This window comes from Gorilla gorilla, chromosome 20 (assembly GCF_029281585.2).
Source record: "Gorilla gorilla gorilla isolate KB3781 chromosome 20, NHGRI_mGorGor1-v2.1_pri, whole genome shotgun sequence".
NCBI classification, from domain to species: Eukaryota; Metazoa; Chordata; class Mammalia; order Primates; family Hominidae; genus Gorilla; species Gorilla gorilla.
This window is the reverse complement of record NC_073244.2, coordinates 63,882,578-63,899,197: the sequence shown is the minus strand read 5'-3', so window position 1 is coordinate 63,899,197 and position 16,620 is coordinate 63,882,578. Positions and strand designations below refer to the sequence as shown.

The 16,620-nt window shown below is 42.4% G+C and overlaps 3 protein-coding genes across 7 annotated transcripts in view; 2 read left to right on the top strand and 1 right to left on the bottom strand.

Annotated features, from left to right (window-relative positions):
* Window positions 1–3,914, bottom strand: part of LOC101138219 (zinc finger protein 613) — a 20,263-nt gene extending 16,349 nt beyond the window's left edge. Inside the window, exons 1-3 of one of the 4 annotated variants that reach the window (XM_055370314.2) lie at window positions 2,880–3,107; window positions 2,430–2,529; window positions 542–706 (exon numbers count right to left, since the gene is read on the bottom strand). The gene's annotated coding sequence lies outside the window, so the exon portion shown is untranslated. Of the gene's footprint in view, window positions 1–541; window positions 707–2,429; window positions 2,530–2,879 lie in introns of all 4 variants that reach the window. The other 3 variants (XM_063701876.1, XM_031003851.3, XM_055370315.2) reach the window with 3 other exon arrangements.
* Window positions 2,959–16,620, top strand: LOC129528667 (zinc finger protein 613-like). Of its 2 annotated transcripts, none has more exons than XM_055370343.1 (5): window positions 2,959–3,098; window positions 12,182–12,239; window positions 12,687–12,813; window positions 13,426–13,518; window positions 14,101–16,620. In XM_055370343.1, exons 2-5 carry the CDS (start codon window positions 12,237–12,239, stop codon window positions 15,129–15,131), a joined length of 1,254 nt encoding a protein of 417 aa, XP_055226318.1. In that variant the 5' UTR covers window positions 2,959–3,098; window positions 12,182–12,236; the 3' UTR covers window positions 15,132–16,620. The 2 variants fall into 2 exon arrangements, with proteins under 2 accessions (XP_055226318.1, XP_055226317.1); XM_055370342.2 differs by lacking the exon at window positions 2,959–3,098 and adding an exon at window positions 3,365–4,738 and having other exon boundaries at window positions 14,101–16,490.
* LOC129528668 (zinc finger protein 300) lies at window positions 15,134–15,728 on the top strand. The gene has a single exon (XM_055370346.1). It carries the CDS (start codon window positions 15,162–15,164, stop codon window positions 15,726–15,728), a length of 567 nt encoding a protein of 188 aa, XP_055226321.1. The 5' UTR covers window positions 15,134–15,161.

The window sequence follows — 16,620 nt, the reverse complement described above, 5'->3', positions numbered from 1 at the left end:
CAAAAATTAGCCATGCATGGTGGCAGGCACCTGTAATCTCAGCTACTTGGGAGGCTGAGGCAGGAGAATCACTTGAACTTGGGAGGTGGTGGTTGCAGTGAGCTGAGATCATGCCACTGCATTCCAGCCTGGGTGACAGAGTAAGACTCTGTCTCAAAAAAAAAAAAAAAATTGTGCTATGTGAAAGAAACCAGTCACAAAAGATCACATATTATATTGTAGCATTTACATGAAACGAAATAAGAGTAAATTAGAAGAAAACAGAAAGGTCAAAATAAGCAAATCTATAGAGACAGAAAGTAGATTAGAGATTACTTAGTGGTAGGGCATAGGGAGTGGTAACAAAAGGGTACGGGGATTCTTTTTAAGTGATGAAAATGTTCTAAAATTGACTTTGGTGATGGCCACACATAGTAAAAGCCACTGAATTATACAGTATGGGACTAATAGACCTGTAATTAGGAAAAGCTGTCAGTAGAACTTAATTATGATAAACCTACTGAAATATTCAGGGGCAAATGTATGAATGTCTGCAACTTACTTTGAAATGCACCAAAAAACAAAGCAATATTTTACAAGATGGATAAATGTGGCCGGGTGAAGTGGCTCACACCTGGAATCCCAGCACTTTACGAGGCCAAGGAGAGAGGATCACTTGAGGTCAGGAGTTCAAGATCAGCCTGGGCAACATAGTGAGATGCCATCTCTATAAAAAGAAAAAAAGATGGATTAATGATGAGTAGAAGGATGATATATAGATAGATATGTAATAAAAGAAACACAATAAAATGATGATAAAATCCAGGTGGTAGGCAAACAGGTATTCAATTGTAAAGTTCTTTAAATCATGTTATATGTTTTAAAGTTTTTGTAACCTGGAGAACAGGGAAGCTTGTTCAGTAAGGTGACCAAAAACAATGTAAATATTTTCTAAACGAATTGCTCTTCTATGTAAGAGTAGATTAGAAGAGAACAGAAAGGTCAAAATTAAAAACACACCATTTACAATTGCAAAAAAATTAAAAACTAAGGTGCTGATGAGGGTCAGGGAGAAACATGTTTGGGTAAACATAGAATTGTAACCCATTCTTAAAAGTGATAAGTGAACTTTTTAAGTCTTAAAATTCTATCTAAATATATCCATACACTTAGTGATTCAAGTCACAGTGGTGCAGTTTTGCCTCTTGATGGTATACTATTACAGAAATCTTAAAAAAATTTTTTTAAACAAAAACATGGATGATATGTTTACTATAAGAACGTTCATAATGTAAAATTAAATAAGGCAAATTATACCAATGTTTCAGCTGCTTATCTGCATTGTGAAAATCAAGCATAGAAAACTGAAATTGAAATATACAAAAATCTTATCAAAAGTCATTACTGGGGAACACATTTTGGGATAAGAGAGATGTTTTACTTGTGTCAGAACCTGAAAGAAAATATTTACGTGTATACACACATTCACATAGTAAACCTGAGGAAGAAGAACGAAAATCTTTAATAGAAACCTTATCATTTTCTTCGTTTTGTTTTTTCCTTTTTCTTTTCTCCTTTTCTTTTCTTTTTTTCTTTTTTTTTTTTTTGAGACAGGGTCTCACTCTGTTGCGCAGGCTGGAGTGCAGTGCTCAATCATAGTTCACTGCAGCCTAGACCTCCCGGGGTCACGTGATCGTCCCACCTCAGCCTCCCGAGTAGCTGGGACTACAGGCGTGTGTTACTACACTCAGTTAATATTTGTATTTTTTGGAGAGACAGGCTATGTTGTTCAGGCTGATCTCTAACTTCTGGGCTCGAGCAATTCGCCCACTTTGGCCTCCCAAATGCTGGGAATATAGGCGTGAGCCACCGCGCCAGGCCACCTTACCATTTTAGATTTGATTAATCTTTGATCTTCCCCAGAGCTTTCCTATTTACCAGGATGAGAGAAAGGAGAGATGTGAGAAGTCAAATGAGATTTGTAAACCAGTCCTTGCAGAGAAACTTAAAAGGGACTGAGAGGGAATGTACCGTTGGACCTGAACACACACACCAATCAGGATGGCCTGGCTGCCAAGGCTTCAGCCTTCACAAGCGTCTCCATGACTGTCACATCTAGACCTCCCTAACATGGTCACACCCCCTTAGATTAATCCAAAAACCTGGACCACACACCTAGGTTCACATGAACCCGGGCTCCTCCTCACTGAGTCGCATATTAAATCCTGATTACAGCCTGGAGCGAAGGCTCACGCCCGTAATCCCAGCACTTTGGGAGGCCAAGGTGAGAGGATCCTTTGAGGCCAGGAGTTGGAGACCAGCCTGGGCAACATGTGAGACCCCCGTCTCTGCAATAAACAGATTAGATAGATAAATTAGATAGACAGACAGATAGATAGATAGATAGATAGATAGATAGATAGATAGATAGATAGCATGGTGGCGCTCACCTGTAGTCCCAGCTACTCGGGAAAGCTGAGGTGGGAAAATCACCTGAGCCCCGGGAGATGGAGGCTGCAGTGAGCCACGATTGCGCCACTGCACTCAAGCCTGTGGGACAGAGACCCTGTCTCAAAAATAAAAAATAAAACCCCGAATCCGAAGCAGACACCGTTTTCCTTGACAAAAACCACTCCTCACTCCAGTCCTCAATCACCGAGCCCTACAGAGTGACCCGCAAAGGCACCAAACCCTGATCACGGACTTCCAAGTGTTGCTCTGGACAGACTCTGACCACCGACCACTGGGATCCCTCAGGGCTGACTCCGGAGACGCCCCAACCCCAATACCACGACTCCCACTTGCTCCCGCTTCCCCCACAAACTCCACGGCTCCGCACTAAACGGACGCCCACAGACACCCTCCTCCCCTCATCCTGACAGACAGACCCACACACAGACCTGATTTTGCGGGGAACCCACCGAGACTTCCCAGAGCCTGCACTTTCCCGAATTCTTCCACTTCCGGGCCCTCGCCCAGCCTCCAAGCCGGCCTACGGCGGCCGAGGAAGGTCTGAAGTTGCAGGTGTACGGAGCACGGACGACTGGGAGGTAGTAAGTTCGCGTCCTTTCGTCACGGATACTGGAGGCAGCCATCTTTGAATCCTGCACGTACGGAAGGTAAAGTGGGCCTTTTCTGCCCAAGTATTCAGGGATAGCGCGGGACGGTGAAGAACTCCATATTTTGGCACCTAAGTCCTGCGCCCAAGTTTCATTTATTTTCAGAGGGTCGAGCTTAGCCAAGAGAAACATGGTATGGGCTACGTGCACCTTAGCGGGCTGGGGAGAAAAGTCATCCGCTTTGCACAAAGAATGACGGGAATGACACAATGGGCGCGGCCATCTTAACACTTAGGTGTCCGTACAAGTGAAAACGCTTTCTCCACAGAGGAAAAAGAGCAATCGCACCCTGAGTCATATACCGCGAAAACGCATCTAGCTACATGTGGAGGGCAAGAGGAAGATTTTTGAGGACCAAAAGGGTGTGGAGAAGCAATTGAGGTACGAGGATATTGTTCACCCCGTCAACGGAAAGTGAAAAAACAGCGACCCCTGGAACCTCATTTACATTTGAGGGACACGGTCACTGCCCAGTGCAGGTAAAGAGAGCAGCCACCAGCCAACCGGAAAAGGAATCCAATGCGGGAGGCGGGAATTTTCCTTAAGAGAGAAGAAGGGCCTTCCTTCTGCTGGAGGTGGAGTCAATCTTAACGTCGGGGCTTTCGGAGAACCAAGTGCCTAAAATTCTGGAAGGAATAAATAAGACGACTCTGGGAGAATGAAAATTTGTGCAAGCCCGGGCGCGATGGCGCACACGTGTAGTCCCAGCTACTGGGGAGACCAAGGCAGGAAGATCGCTTGAGCCCAGGAGTTCCAGGCTGCAGTGAGCTATGATCGCACCTATCAATAGCCACTGCACTACACAGCCTTGGCAACCCCTTCATGAGGAAAAAAAGAAAAAAGAAAAAAAAAGTTGTGCAAGAAAAGTAATCACAGGATACTACCTGACTGACCTATAAATATTATTTACATAGTCATCATAATGTAAATTCTAATTCTGATCCAACCTAAATTAAGACAATTCCATTGGAAGAATGAGAAGGAAATTCCTGCATGCAGTGGAGTGTTTATATTTATAACAGAGTTTTCACGTGTCCTTCATGATACATCTATAGAAAATGCCCCAAAATGCAAACTCCATTTCAGAAACATACCATGTTTCTTAAAATATCAAATCTGTGAAGAGTGAAAAGCTTTACAGAACTATATGACTCCTTAGGAGAATTGCAAAATAAAAGCAAGAATCTTATGACTCAGGAATTCCACTCCTGGATACTTATACAACAGTAATGAAATTATATGTCCTCACAAAGACTCACAAGAATGTTCTTAGCACCTTTATGCATAATACCCTGAACAGGAAACAGTCCAAGTGTCCATCAGTAGATGAATGTATAAGCAAATTGCAGTGTAATCATACCCTGGGATGCTACTGAACAATAATAAAAGAACAAATCATAGATGTATGCACCAACATAGATAAATCTCAACAACCTTATGAAGGGGGCCAGCCCCTCCACACCTGTGGGTATTTCTCATCCGGTGGGATGAGAGACTGAGAAAAGAAATAAGACACACGGACAAAGTATAGAGAAAGAACAGTGGGCCCAGGGGACCAGCACTCAGCATACGAAGGACTCGTGCCAGCACTGGTCTCTGAGTTTCCTCAGTATTCATTGATCACCATCTCTACCATCTCGGTGAGGGGGATGTGGCAGGACTATAGGGTAATGGTGGGGACAGGGTCAGCAGGAAAATATGTGAACAAAGTTCTCTGTGTCATAAATAAGGAAAGGTGCTGTGCCTTGATGTGCATGTAGGCCAGATTTATGTTTGACTTTACACAAGCATCTCAGTGTAGTATAGAGCAGTATTGCTGCAGCATGTCTCACCTCCAGGCATAAGGCAGTTTTCTCCTATCTCAGTAAATAGAATGTACAATTGGGTTTTAAACTGAGACATTCCATTCCCAGGGATGAGCAGGAGACAGATGCCCTCTTCTTATCTTAACTGCAAAGAGGCCTTCCTCTTTTACTAATCTTCCTCGGCACAGACTCTTTATGGGTGTTGTGTTGGGGGATAGTCAGGTCTTTCCCTTCCCATGAGGCCATATCTCAGGTTGGGCAGAGGTCCTTGTGGCCTTCTGCAATGCATTGTGTCCCTGGGTACTTGAGAATGGAGAATGGTGATGACTTTTACCAAGCATACTGCCTGCAAACACTTTTTAACAAAGCACAGCCTGCACAGCCCTAAATCCATTAGACCTTGAGTCAACACAGCACATGTTTCTGCGAGCACAGGGTTGGGGCCAGGGTTACAGATTAACAGCATCTCAAGGCAGAAGAATTTTTCTTAGTACAGAACAAAATGGAGTTTCTTATGTCTACTTCTTTCTACATAGACACAGTAGCAGTCTGATCTATCTTTCTTTCCCCCACACCAGTAACATAGTCATGTATATCATTAACAAGAATTACATACTATCCATATTGTATGTGTTGTATTTTATATGACTGGAAGAGCAGTAGGTTTGTCTACACCAGCATCATCACTGACAACTGAGTAACGCATGCTACTACCTTGAGATGGCTACCACGTCTCTAGATGGCAGGAATTTTTCAGCTCCATTATAATCTTTTTTTTATATATATATACTTTAAGTTCTGGGGTACATGTGCAGAACGTGCAGTTTTGTTACATAGGTATACATGTGCCATGGTGTTTTGCTGCACCCATCAACCCATCACCAACATTAGGTATTTCTCCTAATGCTATCCCTTCCCTAGCCCCACAACCCCCAACAGGCCCCGGTGTGTGATGTTCCCCTCCCTTTGTCCATATGTTCTCACTGTTCAACTGCCACTTATGAGTAAGAACATGTGCTGTTTGGTTTTCTGTTCCTGTGTTAGTTTGCTGAGAGTGATGGTTTCCAGCTTCATCCATGTCCCTGCAAAGGACATGAACTCATCCTTTTTTATGGCTGCATAGTATTCCATGGTGTATATGTGCCACATTTTCTTTATCCAGTCTATCATTGATGGGCATTTGGGTTGGTTCCAAGTCTTTGCTATTGTGAACAGTGCTGCAATAAACATATGTGTGCATGAGTCTTTATAGTAGAAAGATTCGTAATCCTTTGGATATATACCCAGTAATGGGATTGCTGGGTCAAATGGTATTTCTAGTTCTAGATCCTTGAGGAATTGCTACACTGTCTTCCAAATGGTTGAACTAATTTACACTCCTACCAACAGTGTTAAAGTGCTCCTATTTCTCCACATCCTCTCCAGCATCTGTTGTTTCCTGACTTTTTGATGATTGCCATTCTAACTGGCATGAGATGGTATCTCATTGTGGTTTTGATTTGCATTTCTCTAATGACCAGTGATGATAAGCTTTTTTTCATATGTTTGTTGGCAGCTCCATTATAATCTTAAGGGACCACCATTGTGTGTGCAACCCATCATGGACTAAAATGTTGTTATGACTGTTTCCCTATTCCAAGTAATCTGTTGCTATATAGCAAGCCAGCCCAAGACCTAGAGATGTGAATTTATTTTTATGATCTGCATGGATTCACTGAGTCAGGAAGTGAGACATGGTGATGGCTTGTGTGTTCTGGGGATCACAAGATCTGGGGTTCCTCAGGTTCAATAATTTGCTAGAATAACACAGAGCTCAGCAAAACTGTCATATTCATGATTTTATTTTATTACATAGACTGGATATAGTTAAAATCAGAAACAGAGAAAGGTGTGTAGGGCAGGGTTTGGGAGATGCTGTGCAGAAGCTTTGAGTTTTCCTCTCTCTGTGGAGTCACATGGACAATGTTTGATTGTCCTAGCCATGATGTGTGACAACAGGCATGATGTATTGCCAGTCCAGGAAGCCCACTTGAGCCTGGGTGTCCAGGGTTTTTATTTGGCTTTAGTTATATGGGTGAGGCTGAGCACGAGTGGCTGACCTTATTCTTCAGCCCTTTCAGAGGCCACCATAACTACAGTGTGGCCCAAGGCTTCCATCATACATTGTTAGCGTTGACGATCTTGTGTGACCCAAGGCTCCCAGTAAACAAAGACCCTCATCAGACAATATATTCCAACGGCTTAGAGTAGGAGTGTCCAGTCTTTTGGCTTCCCTGGGCCACACTGGAAGAAGAATTGTCTTGGGCCACACATAAAATATTCTAACACTAACAATAGCTGATGAGCTTAAAGAAAAAAGAAAAAAAACTCAAAAAATCTCATAATGTTTTAAGAAAGTTTACAAATTTGTTTTGCATTCAAAGCCCTCCTGGAGGCCAGGCACAGTGGCTTACGCCTGTAATCCCAGCATTTTGGGAGGCTGAAGTGGGCAGATCACTTGAGGTCAGTAGTTCCAGACCAGGCTTGCCAATATGGTGAAACCCTATCTCTACTAAAAATACAAAAAATTATCTGGGCATGGTGGCACATGCCTGTAATCTCAGCTACTTGAGAGGCTGAAGTAGGAGAATTGCTTGAATGTGGGAGAATCACTTGAACTTGAGAGTTGGAGGTTGCAGTGAGCTGAGATTGTGCCCCTGCACTCCAGCCTGGGCAACAGAGTGAAACTCCATCTCAAACAACAACAACAACAACAACAACAACAACAACAACAAAACAAAGCCCTCCTGGGCCGTGTGCACCACCACCACCAACAACAAAACAAAGCCCTCCTGGGCCATGTGCACCCCATGGTCCGCAGGTTGGACAAGCTTGGTTTAGAAGTTACCTCCCAGGTATAGGGAAGGGCTGAGCCTTTCTTTGGAACGTTCAGTTTCTGGGTAACCCAGACTCGCTCTGTTAATCCTTTACTGCACAGCTTGTCTTCACACCGTGATGTCTTGAATCTCAACTGGAAGACTCAGAAGTTTGGGGACTGGAATCATCTGAAGGCTTCTTCCTCTCTGTATCTGTGTGCCAGGCTGGGATTACTTGAAAACTAGGCTCAAAGAGGCTGCCAGCCAGAGCACCTGTGTGTGACCTCCACGTGTGACATGGATGGGCTTATCACAGCATGATGCTGGCTCTGAGACAGCCAAGATGCGGCCACAGGGCCTTTTCTGCCTTAGCCTCAGAAGTTATGTTGTGTCACCTCTGTTGCATTCTGCGGCTAGCTCAGTCAGTAGAGCATGAGACTCTTAATCTCAAGGTCATGGGTTCGTGCCCCACGTTGGGCGCCAGATGAAGGAGGCCTGCCCCTCCACACCTGTGGGTATTTCTCACGAGGTGGAGACGAGAGACTGAGAAAAGAAATAAGACACAGAGACAAACTATTGAGGAAGAAAAGTGGGCCCAGGGAACCGGCACTCAACATACGGAGGACCCACACCAACACTGGTCTCTGAGTTCCCTCAGTATTTATTGATTACTATCTCTACTATCTCAGTGAGGGGGATGTGGGAGGACTATAGGGTAATGGTGGGAAGAGGGTCAGCAGGAAAACGTGAGCAAAGGACTCTGTGTTGTAAATAAGTTTAAGGAAAGGTGCTGTGCCTTGATATGCACATAGGCCAGATTTATCTTTGACTTTACACAAACATCTCAGTGAAGTAAAGACAGTATTGCCACCAGCATGTCTCACCTCCAGGCATAAGGCAGTTTTCTCCTATCTCAGTAAATAGAATGTACGATCAGGTTTTACACTGAGACATTCCGTTCCCAGGGATGAGCAGGAGACAGATACCTTCCTCTTATCTCAACTGCAAAGAGATCTTCCTCTTTCACTAATCCTCCTCAGCACAGACCCTTTATGGGTGTCGGGCTGGGGGACAGTCTGGTCTTTCTCTACCCATGAGGCCATATCTCAGGCTGTCTCAGTGGAGAGAAACCTTGGACAATACACAGGCTTTCTTGGGCAGAGATCCCTGTGGCTTTCTGCAGTGCACTGTGTCCCTGGGTACTCGAGACTGGAGAATGGCCATGACTTTTACCAAGCATACTGCCTGCAAACACATTTTTACCAAGGCACATCCTGCACAGCCCTAAGTCCATTAAACCTTGAGTCAATACAGCACATGTTTCTGCAAGCATAGTGTTGGGGCTAGGGTTACAGATTAACAGCATCTCAAGGCAGAAGAATTTCTCTTAGTACAGATCAAAATGGAGTTTCTTTTGTCTTCCTTTTTCTACATAGACGCAGTAATAGTCTGATCTCTCTTTCTTTCCCCCATGCTTTTCTGCCTTAGCCTCGGAAGTTATGTTGTGTCACCTCTGTTGCATTCTGCAGGTACAAGCAAATCACCAAGACTAGCTAGGTTCAAGGGGGAAGGGAATAGGCTCCATCTCTTCGTGTGGGAGTGGCAAGGTTTAGCAGAAGGTTTTCTTTGGAATGTGAGATATTATTGTGGTCATCTTTGGGAAATGCAGTCTACCGCATGGACACAATAAGAAATCGTTTCCTTTTCCCTGAGGAGAAAGCTCCTCTAGAAAAGTGAATATTTCATGTCACTTAAAGAAGAAGAAATTTCTTTCATGGGTCATGATATAGATCATATAGAAGTTAGTGCCCCCAAAGATAAGCCAGTGGTGTAATACCAAAACCAAACTCAGTGATCAGAGTGCTTCAGGGACCCAGAACAGTGTAGCCAAAGTCCACAGCCTCCTGGGGGTCTGTTTTTATTCAGGGATAAAATGTAGAGATTTTTAAGATGGATGGATTCTATGACCATCATATGGTCTTCCACAAAGAGTCCTCAATATTCTGCTTTTTTTTTTTATCAGTGGTTTTCATTTTTTGACCCCAGGTGACATTTGGCAATGTCTGGAGAAATTTTTGATTGTCACACCTGGGAAAGGAGGGTGTGCTAATTGGAGCTAGTGGATAGAGGCTAAGAATGCTGCTAAGCATCCTACAATTACACTACAGTGCCCCAAAATAAAGAATTCTCCAAACCAAAATGTCAATGCCTGTTACAGTCTGTTCCTATGGGATTGAACGAAATGGGACGAATGCAGAAGCGAAGACAAAGACAAAAAGATACATTTTAAAAGAAGGGGTCAGGGGACTCCTTGCTTCTAGTGAGCAAAGACAGCCCTCAGCTTCTACAGCCCTTCATATTTATTAGGTAGAATCAATAGGGAGAGAGAGGTAACGGTTGGTCAGCTGCTTTGATTCATTAGAGGTACACATAATTACTTTCTTTATTCAACAGGCTTCAGATGTTCCTATAGATAACCACTGTGGAGCACCTGATTCTGTCACTGTTTGGGGGGGCCACTATGTAACCTGCCACGATCCCTGGTGGGCTGAACAAAGTGGGGCAAATGCGGGAATAAAAGACGAGACAAAAGAGTATATTTGGAAGAAGGGGTCAGGGAGCACCTTGCCTCTAGTGGACAAGGGCTCTGAGCTTTACACAGCCCTGTGTATTTATTAGGCAAAAGGGATAGTGAGAAGGGGTGTGGAAGAAGGGGTCAGTTGGTTGGTCCAGAGTAGGCTTGCAAGACTGCATTCCTCAAACAACAGGCTCTAGATGTCCCAGTAGATAACCTCAGCGCCAGGGAATGATAGCCACCAGCAAACTTTCTGTCAGCAGGCACAGTCGTGAGTTTGCCCATATCCTGCATTTGTGATAAACAGTTTGCTGTTTGATCATGTAGCTTCCAGTGGAATGCTGAGTTGATCATGTCCCATGGGCCTTTGGCTCCCTACAAACCACAAGGAACACTCTGCGTGGGGTGTGACTGCCCTTGGCACTCCTTCTGGTGGCAGATGCAATTTGTCAGTTTTCCAACATCCTGCTTTCATGAGAACAGTTTTCTGTTTGCTCATATAGCCTCCAGTGGTATACTGGGTTGGTCACAACCCCCATTTTCTCGGCCTCCAACAAATGCAGATTGAGCATCCCCTGTCAGAAATGCTTGGGACTGGAAGTGTTTCAGATTTTAGATTTTTTTTTTTTTCAGAATGCTTGCTTACTTACTTACTTACTTATACGTACTAGTTGAGCATCCCTAATCTGAAAATCCAACATTTGAAATGTCCTGGTAAGCATTTCCTTCGAGCATGACCTTTGTGCATCACCTCAGCCCTAAAAAGAATTTCAGATTTTGGAGCATTATAGGTTTCAGAATTTTGAAGCAGGGATGCTCAACCTGTAGTGCTGAGGTAGAGAAACTCCTATTTACATTGATTAGTAAACAGTTCCAAGTTATGCTGACAGAGTCTTAGAGTTTCCCTTCATAATCTCTTCACACCCAAGAATGCAGTGTTAGCTCTCTGTTCAAAGCCAATACTTATCTACTTATTTTTTTAAAATTCCAATTATATAAATGAAGCTTAAAATATTCACAATGTGAGCTGGGCGATGGTGGCTCACACTTGTAATCCCAGCACTTTAGGAGGCTGAGGTGGGAAGATCACTTGAGCCCAGGAGTTTGAGACCAGCCTGGGCAACATAGTAAGACCCTGTCTCTACAAAAAAATACGAAAGTTAGCTGAGCACAGTGGCACACACCTGTAGTTCCAGCTACTCACGAGGCTGAGGTGGGAGGATTGCTTGAGCCTAGGAGGTCAAGGCTGCAGTGAGCTGTGATCATGCCACTGCCTTCCAGCCTGGGTAACAGAGCAATACCCTGTCTCTAAACAAAATCATCATCATTATAATACTTCTCCAACTTGAATGAATTAAAAAAAAAATTTGCAGTGTCAAACTTTCAAACAATATAGAATTTTATAGTGCAAAACCTGAAAGTTCCCTCGTAATCCTTTTTCACCATCTTTAAAATAATCAATCTTGAAACGTTTTTGTGTATTCTTATGGTTTCCTGTATCAGCATTGACATATCTAAATGTGAATTTGAGTGAATTTTAGTTGAGTGTCCCTTGCCCACCCTCAGGCTCAATGATTCTCTAGAACAGGGCTTCCCAACCCCTGCCACTGGTCCATGGCCTGTTAGGATGTGGACCAGGTCAGTGAGCAAGCTTTATCTGTATTTACAGCCACTCCCTATCATACACATAACTGCCTAAGCTCCCCTTCCTGTCAGATCAGAGGCAGCATTTGATTCTTCTAGGAGTGCAAACCCTGTTATGAACTGCACATGCGAGGGATCTAGGTTGCACGCTCCTTATGAGACTCTAATGTCTGATGATCTGTCACTGTCTCCCATCACCCCCAGCTGGAACCATCTAGTTGCAGGAAAACAAGCTCAGCACTACCACTGATTCTACATTATGGTGAGTTGTATAATTATTTCATTATATATTACAATGTAATAATAATAGAAATAAAGTACACAATTAATGTAATTCACTTGAATAATTCCAAAACTATCCCCTTGCCCCAGTATGTGGAAAAATTGTCTTCCACAAAACGAGTCCCTGGTGCCAAAAAAGTTGGGGACTGCTGTTGCAGATTAAATATTTTATTAAAGGATGTAAGGAGGTTCTGTTTCTCTTTTGTGAGTGAATGATTAAATATGTGAATCAGTGAATGAATGGAAGCACCAAAATAGGATATTTTAACTAAAACATTTTTCCTATATATTATAAGGCAAAACTAGTTACATGGAAGGCAGCCAAACAACTTACTCTGGGAAAATGTATTATAAGAAATTATCATTTATGTTCATAGCATTACACAATGGTAATCCTTTAGAATTGAGTAGGAATGTTCTATTACAGGGCTCACTGTCATTCAGGGATGTAGCTGTGGGTTTCACCTGGGAAGAATGGCAGCTACTGGACCCTGTTCAGAAGAATCTGTACCAAGATGTGATGTTGGAAAATTATAGCAACCTGGTATCACTGGGTAAGCACAGTTTTTCTGGGTAGTGTAGGCAATCAATTGCCCTTCCTTTCTGAGTAATTAAAAAGGGTGGGGCCTCACAAATACTTTACTTTTTTTAGACTTCAGTTTAATACATCATAGATTTTTAGTACTTTTCTGGCCTCTAACAGAGTGTTTTTCTCTCATTTCCAATGGACGTTAAGGCCTTTACTTGGCCCAGATGCAAATTATTTAACCCCTTAAATGTAATCTTCGGCCAGGCATGGTGGCTCATGCCTATAATCCCAGTACTTTGGGAGGCCAAGGGGGGGTGGATCTTGAGGTTAAGAGATCGAGACCATCCTGGCCAACATGGTGAAACCCCATCTGTACTAAAAATACAAATATTAGCTGGGTGTGGTGGCTCACACCTGTAGTCCCAGCTACTTGGGAGGCTGAGGCAGGAGAATCACTTGAACCCGGGAGGTAGAGGTTGCAGTGAGCTAAGATCACACCACTTCACTCCAGCCTGGTGACAGAGTGAGACTCCATCTCAAAAAATAAAAAAAGAAATCTTCATCATTTTTCAGAAGTCTTGTAGCCCTGGTATTTGCATTCATGTGTCCTTTATAATTTTCCTTGATACTTTTCTAGGCTATCAAGTTACCAAAGCAGATGCATTATTCTGGTTGGAGCAAGGAAAACCATGGATACTAGAGGAAGAAATCCACAGTCAGGTTTGTCCAGGTAAGTGAAAAACCAGTCCTATAGGAGAACTTAAAGTAATATCCCAGTTGAACAGAAATAGGGGGGCATCTCTGAAATGCTGTTTGGAGAAATGTTTTTGAAGTTCTTAAAGTTGTGAATGTGACTAAGAACAGCTGACATAAGCTCCTCACATACCTTAATACTGCCTCCACTTTTTAGTCGCTCCATATTAGAACACTTTTGCTTGGCTTTTAAAAGAATCCATGTTCTTCTTTTAGGTACTCTGATCAAATCCCTCTCTGGCTCATCTCAGAACTTGCTTTCCTGGTTAATCTTTCTCCCTGGCATCTTTAGTTTACTTGCTTTTCCCTGTCTTCATCCCCCTAATTCATAGTCATAGCCCTATTTTCAAGTATTCCTAAATTTTCCTCCCTTATCTTCATTTTGTATGTGTTTCATACCTCTCATAGTTTCTTCTGTTTTTTCTTCTTCCATTTATAAATATCTCAGACTTTCATTCTCTACCCACAGTTTCACTTCCTCTTCTCTCCTTGGCCCTTGCTGTGAGCTTCTACTCCTTTTATTACATGATCACAGTGGATTAATTGGTCTCCTTTCTAGAAGATGCCTGGCAAGTCAATGATCACACAGAATGGCACCGAGAAAACCAAAGCAGCCTTGAAACTATGGACAGACACCACAAATATCATACATTTGGCAACATAACATCTCATCTGAGCTCAAACCTTCATACCCCTTTTATACTTGGGAAACACCTGAATCCTAATCTAGAGTACTTTATTCAAAACAGAAGCTATGGAAGAAATGAAGGTGAATGTAATGGATATGATAAAGTATTTCTTTATCCTAAGCATGAGAAAATTCATGCTGAAGAGAAATACAGTGAATATGATGAACATGTAAAGGCTTTCAGTCATAAGTCACAGCTCATAAAACACTGGAAAACTCAAAAACGAGAGAAACAGTATGACTGCAATGACTGTGGGAAAGCCTTTTCCCAGAAGTTGGACCTCTTTAAGCATCAAAGAACACAAAGAGGAGAGAAGCCCTATGGATGCAGTAGATGTCAGACAGCCTTCAGCTGGAAGTCCTATCTCATTTTACACGAGAGAACCCATACAGGAGAGAAACCTTATGAGTGCAATAAATGTGGGAAAGCTTTTACTGATAAGTCATGCCTTAATAAACATCAACGAACTGACACAGGAGAGAAATGCTTTGAGTGTCATACATGTCAAAAAGGTTTTAGTGATAAGTCAAAACTCACTTTCCATCAAAGAACTCATACTGGAGAGAAACCCTATGGATGCAGCAAATGTCAGAAAAGCTTCAGCAGTAAGTCACAGCTCATGATCCATCAGAGAGCTCACACAGAAGAGAAACCCTATGGTTGTGATGAGTGCGGGAAAACATTCCCCCTTAGGTTTAACCTCATTTTACATCAAAAAATCCATACCAGGGAAAAATCGTATGGGTGTAATGAATGTGGGAAAGCCTTCATCCAGAGATCTGAGCTCAGTAGACATCAGAGAACTCACACAGGAGAGAAACCATATCACTGCAGTGAATGTGGAAAAGGCTTTAGTGTAAAGTCATTCCTCAATACTCACTGGAGAACTCATATGGGATAGAAACCCTATGGATGCAACGAATGTGGGAAAATGTTCTCCATCAAGTTTAGTCTCATCCTACACCAAAGAACTCATACAGGGGAAAAACCCTATGAATGCAGTCAGTGTCAGAAGACTTTCAGCCAAAAGTCACACCTGAATATTCATCAGCAGTCTCACACTGGAGAGAAACCTTATGAATGTGGAGAATGTCACAAAGCCTTCAGCCGGAAGTCCTATCTCCTGATCCATCAGAGAATTCACTCAGGAGAGAAGCCTTACAAATGCCTTGAGTGCGGGAAGACTTTCTCTCGTAAGTTTAGTCTCACTACTCATCAGAGAATCCATACAGGAGAGAAATCCTATGGATGCAGTGAATGTGGGAAAACTTTTCCCATCAAGTTTAGCCTGGTTTTACATCAGAAAACACATACAGGAGAGAAACCCCATGAATGCAGCAAATGTCAGAAATCTTTTGCCCAGAAGTCACATCTTATTATACATCAAAGAACGCATATAGGTGAGAAACCTTACGAATGCACTGAATGTTGGAAAACCTTCTTCCGCAAATTCAGCCTCATTCTACATCAGAAAACACACAAAGGAGAGAAATCATAAATGAAGTGAACATCTGAAGTTGGCAGTGAGAAGGACTAGCTCATTATACCACAAGGTTAATGTAAGAGTGAAACCTCAAGGCTGCAGCAAATGTGAACAAACTTTAATTTCAAGCTTACACATAATTTCTTATCAGAGAATAGTTCTGGGCATGATGCCAGTCAGGAGGTAATACCTGTTTCAATAAATGTCAATTGAATATAAGCCAGAGGGAACAAACAGGAAGGAACATCTGTGTATTACTGATTATGGGGATGTTGTTGGCATAATATGCAGTTACATCAGTTTCAGATAATTGACACTAAAGAAGAAATTCTGTACTTTAGGTGAGGTGCAGTGGCTCACACCTGTAATCTCAGCACTTTGGGAGGCCAAATTGGAAGGATCGTTTGAGCTTAGGAGTTCGAGACCAGTGTTTTCAACATAGGGTTCCATCTCTACAAAAAAATACAAAAATTAGCTGGAGATAGTGCTACTCAGGAGGCTGAGGCAGAGAATTACTTGAGCCAAGAGGTGGAGGTTTCAGTGAGCCAAGATTTTGCCAGCCTGGGTGACAGCGTGTCTAAAATAAATAAATAAATAAATAAGGAAAAGAAAAAACAAATTTGTAATTTTGTATGTTAATGAATCTGGGAAATCATGCTTTCATCTGTATTTTTTTCCTGCTCTTGTTATATAATCAGCATTATAGAAAGTATTGTATTAAATATGTAAATAAATATGCTTGTCAGAAAACAAAGCAAAAAATATCAGAACAATACCAAATATTTAAGTGTTTTGTGCCTATTTTTATTGTAAAAATGATTGCTCATATTTGGGAACTGCATGTGTTAACATCACAATTGTGAATTTGTAGTATGTATGATTAAATGTGCATAAAGCCTTCCCATAG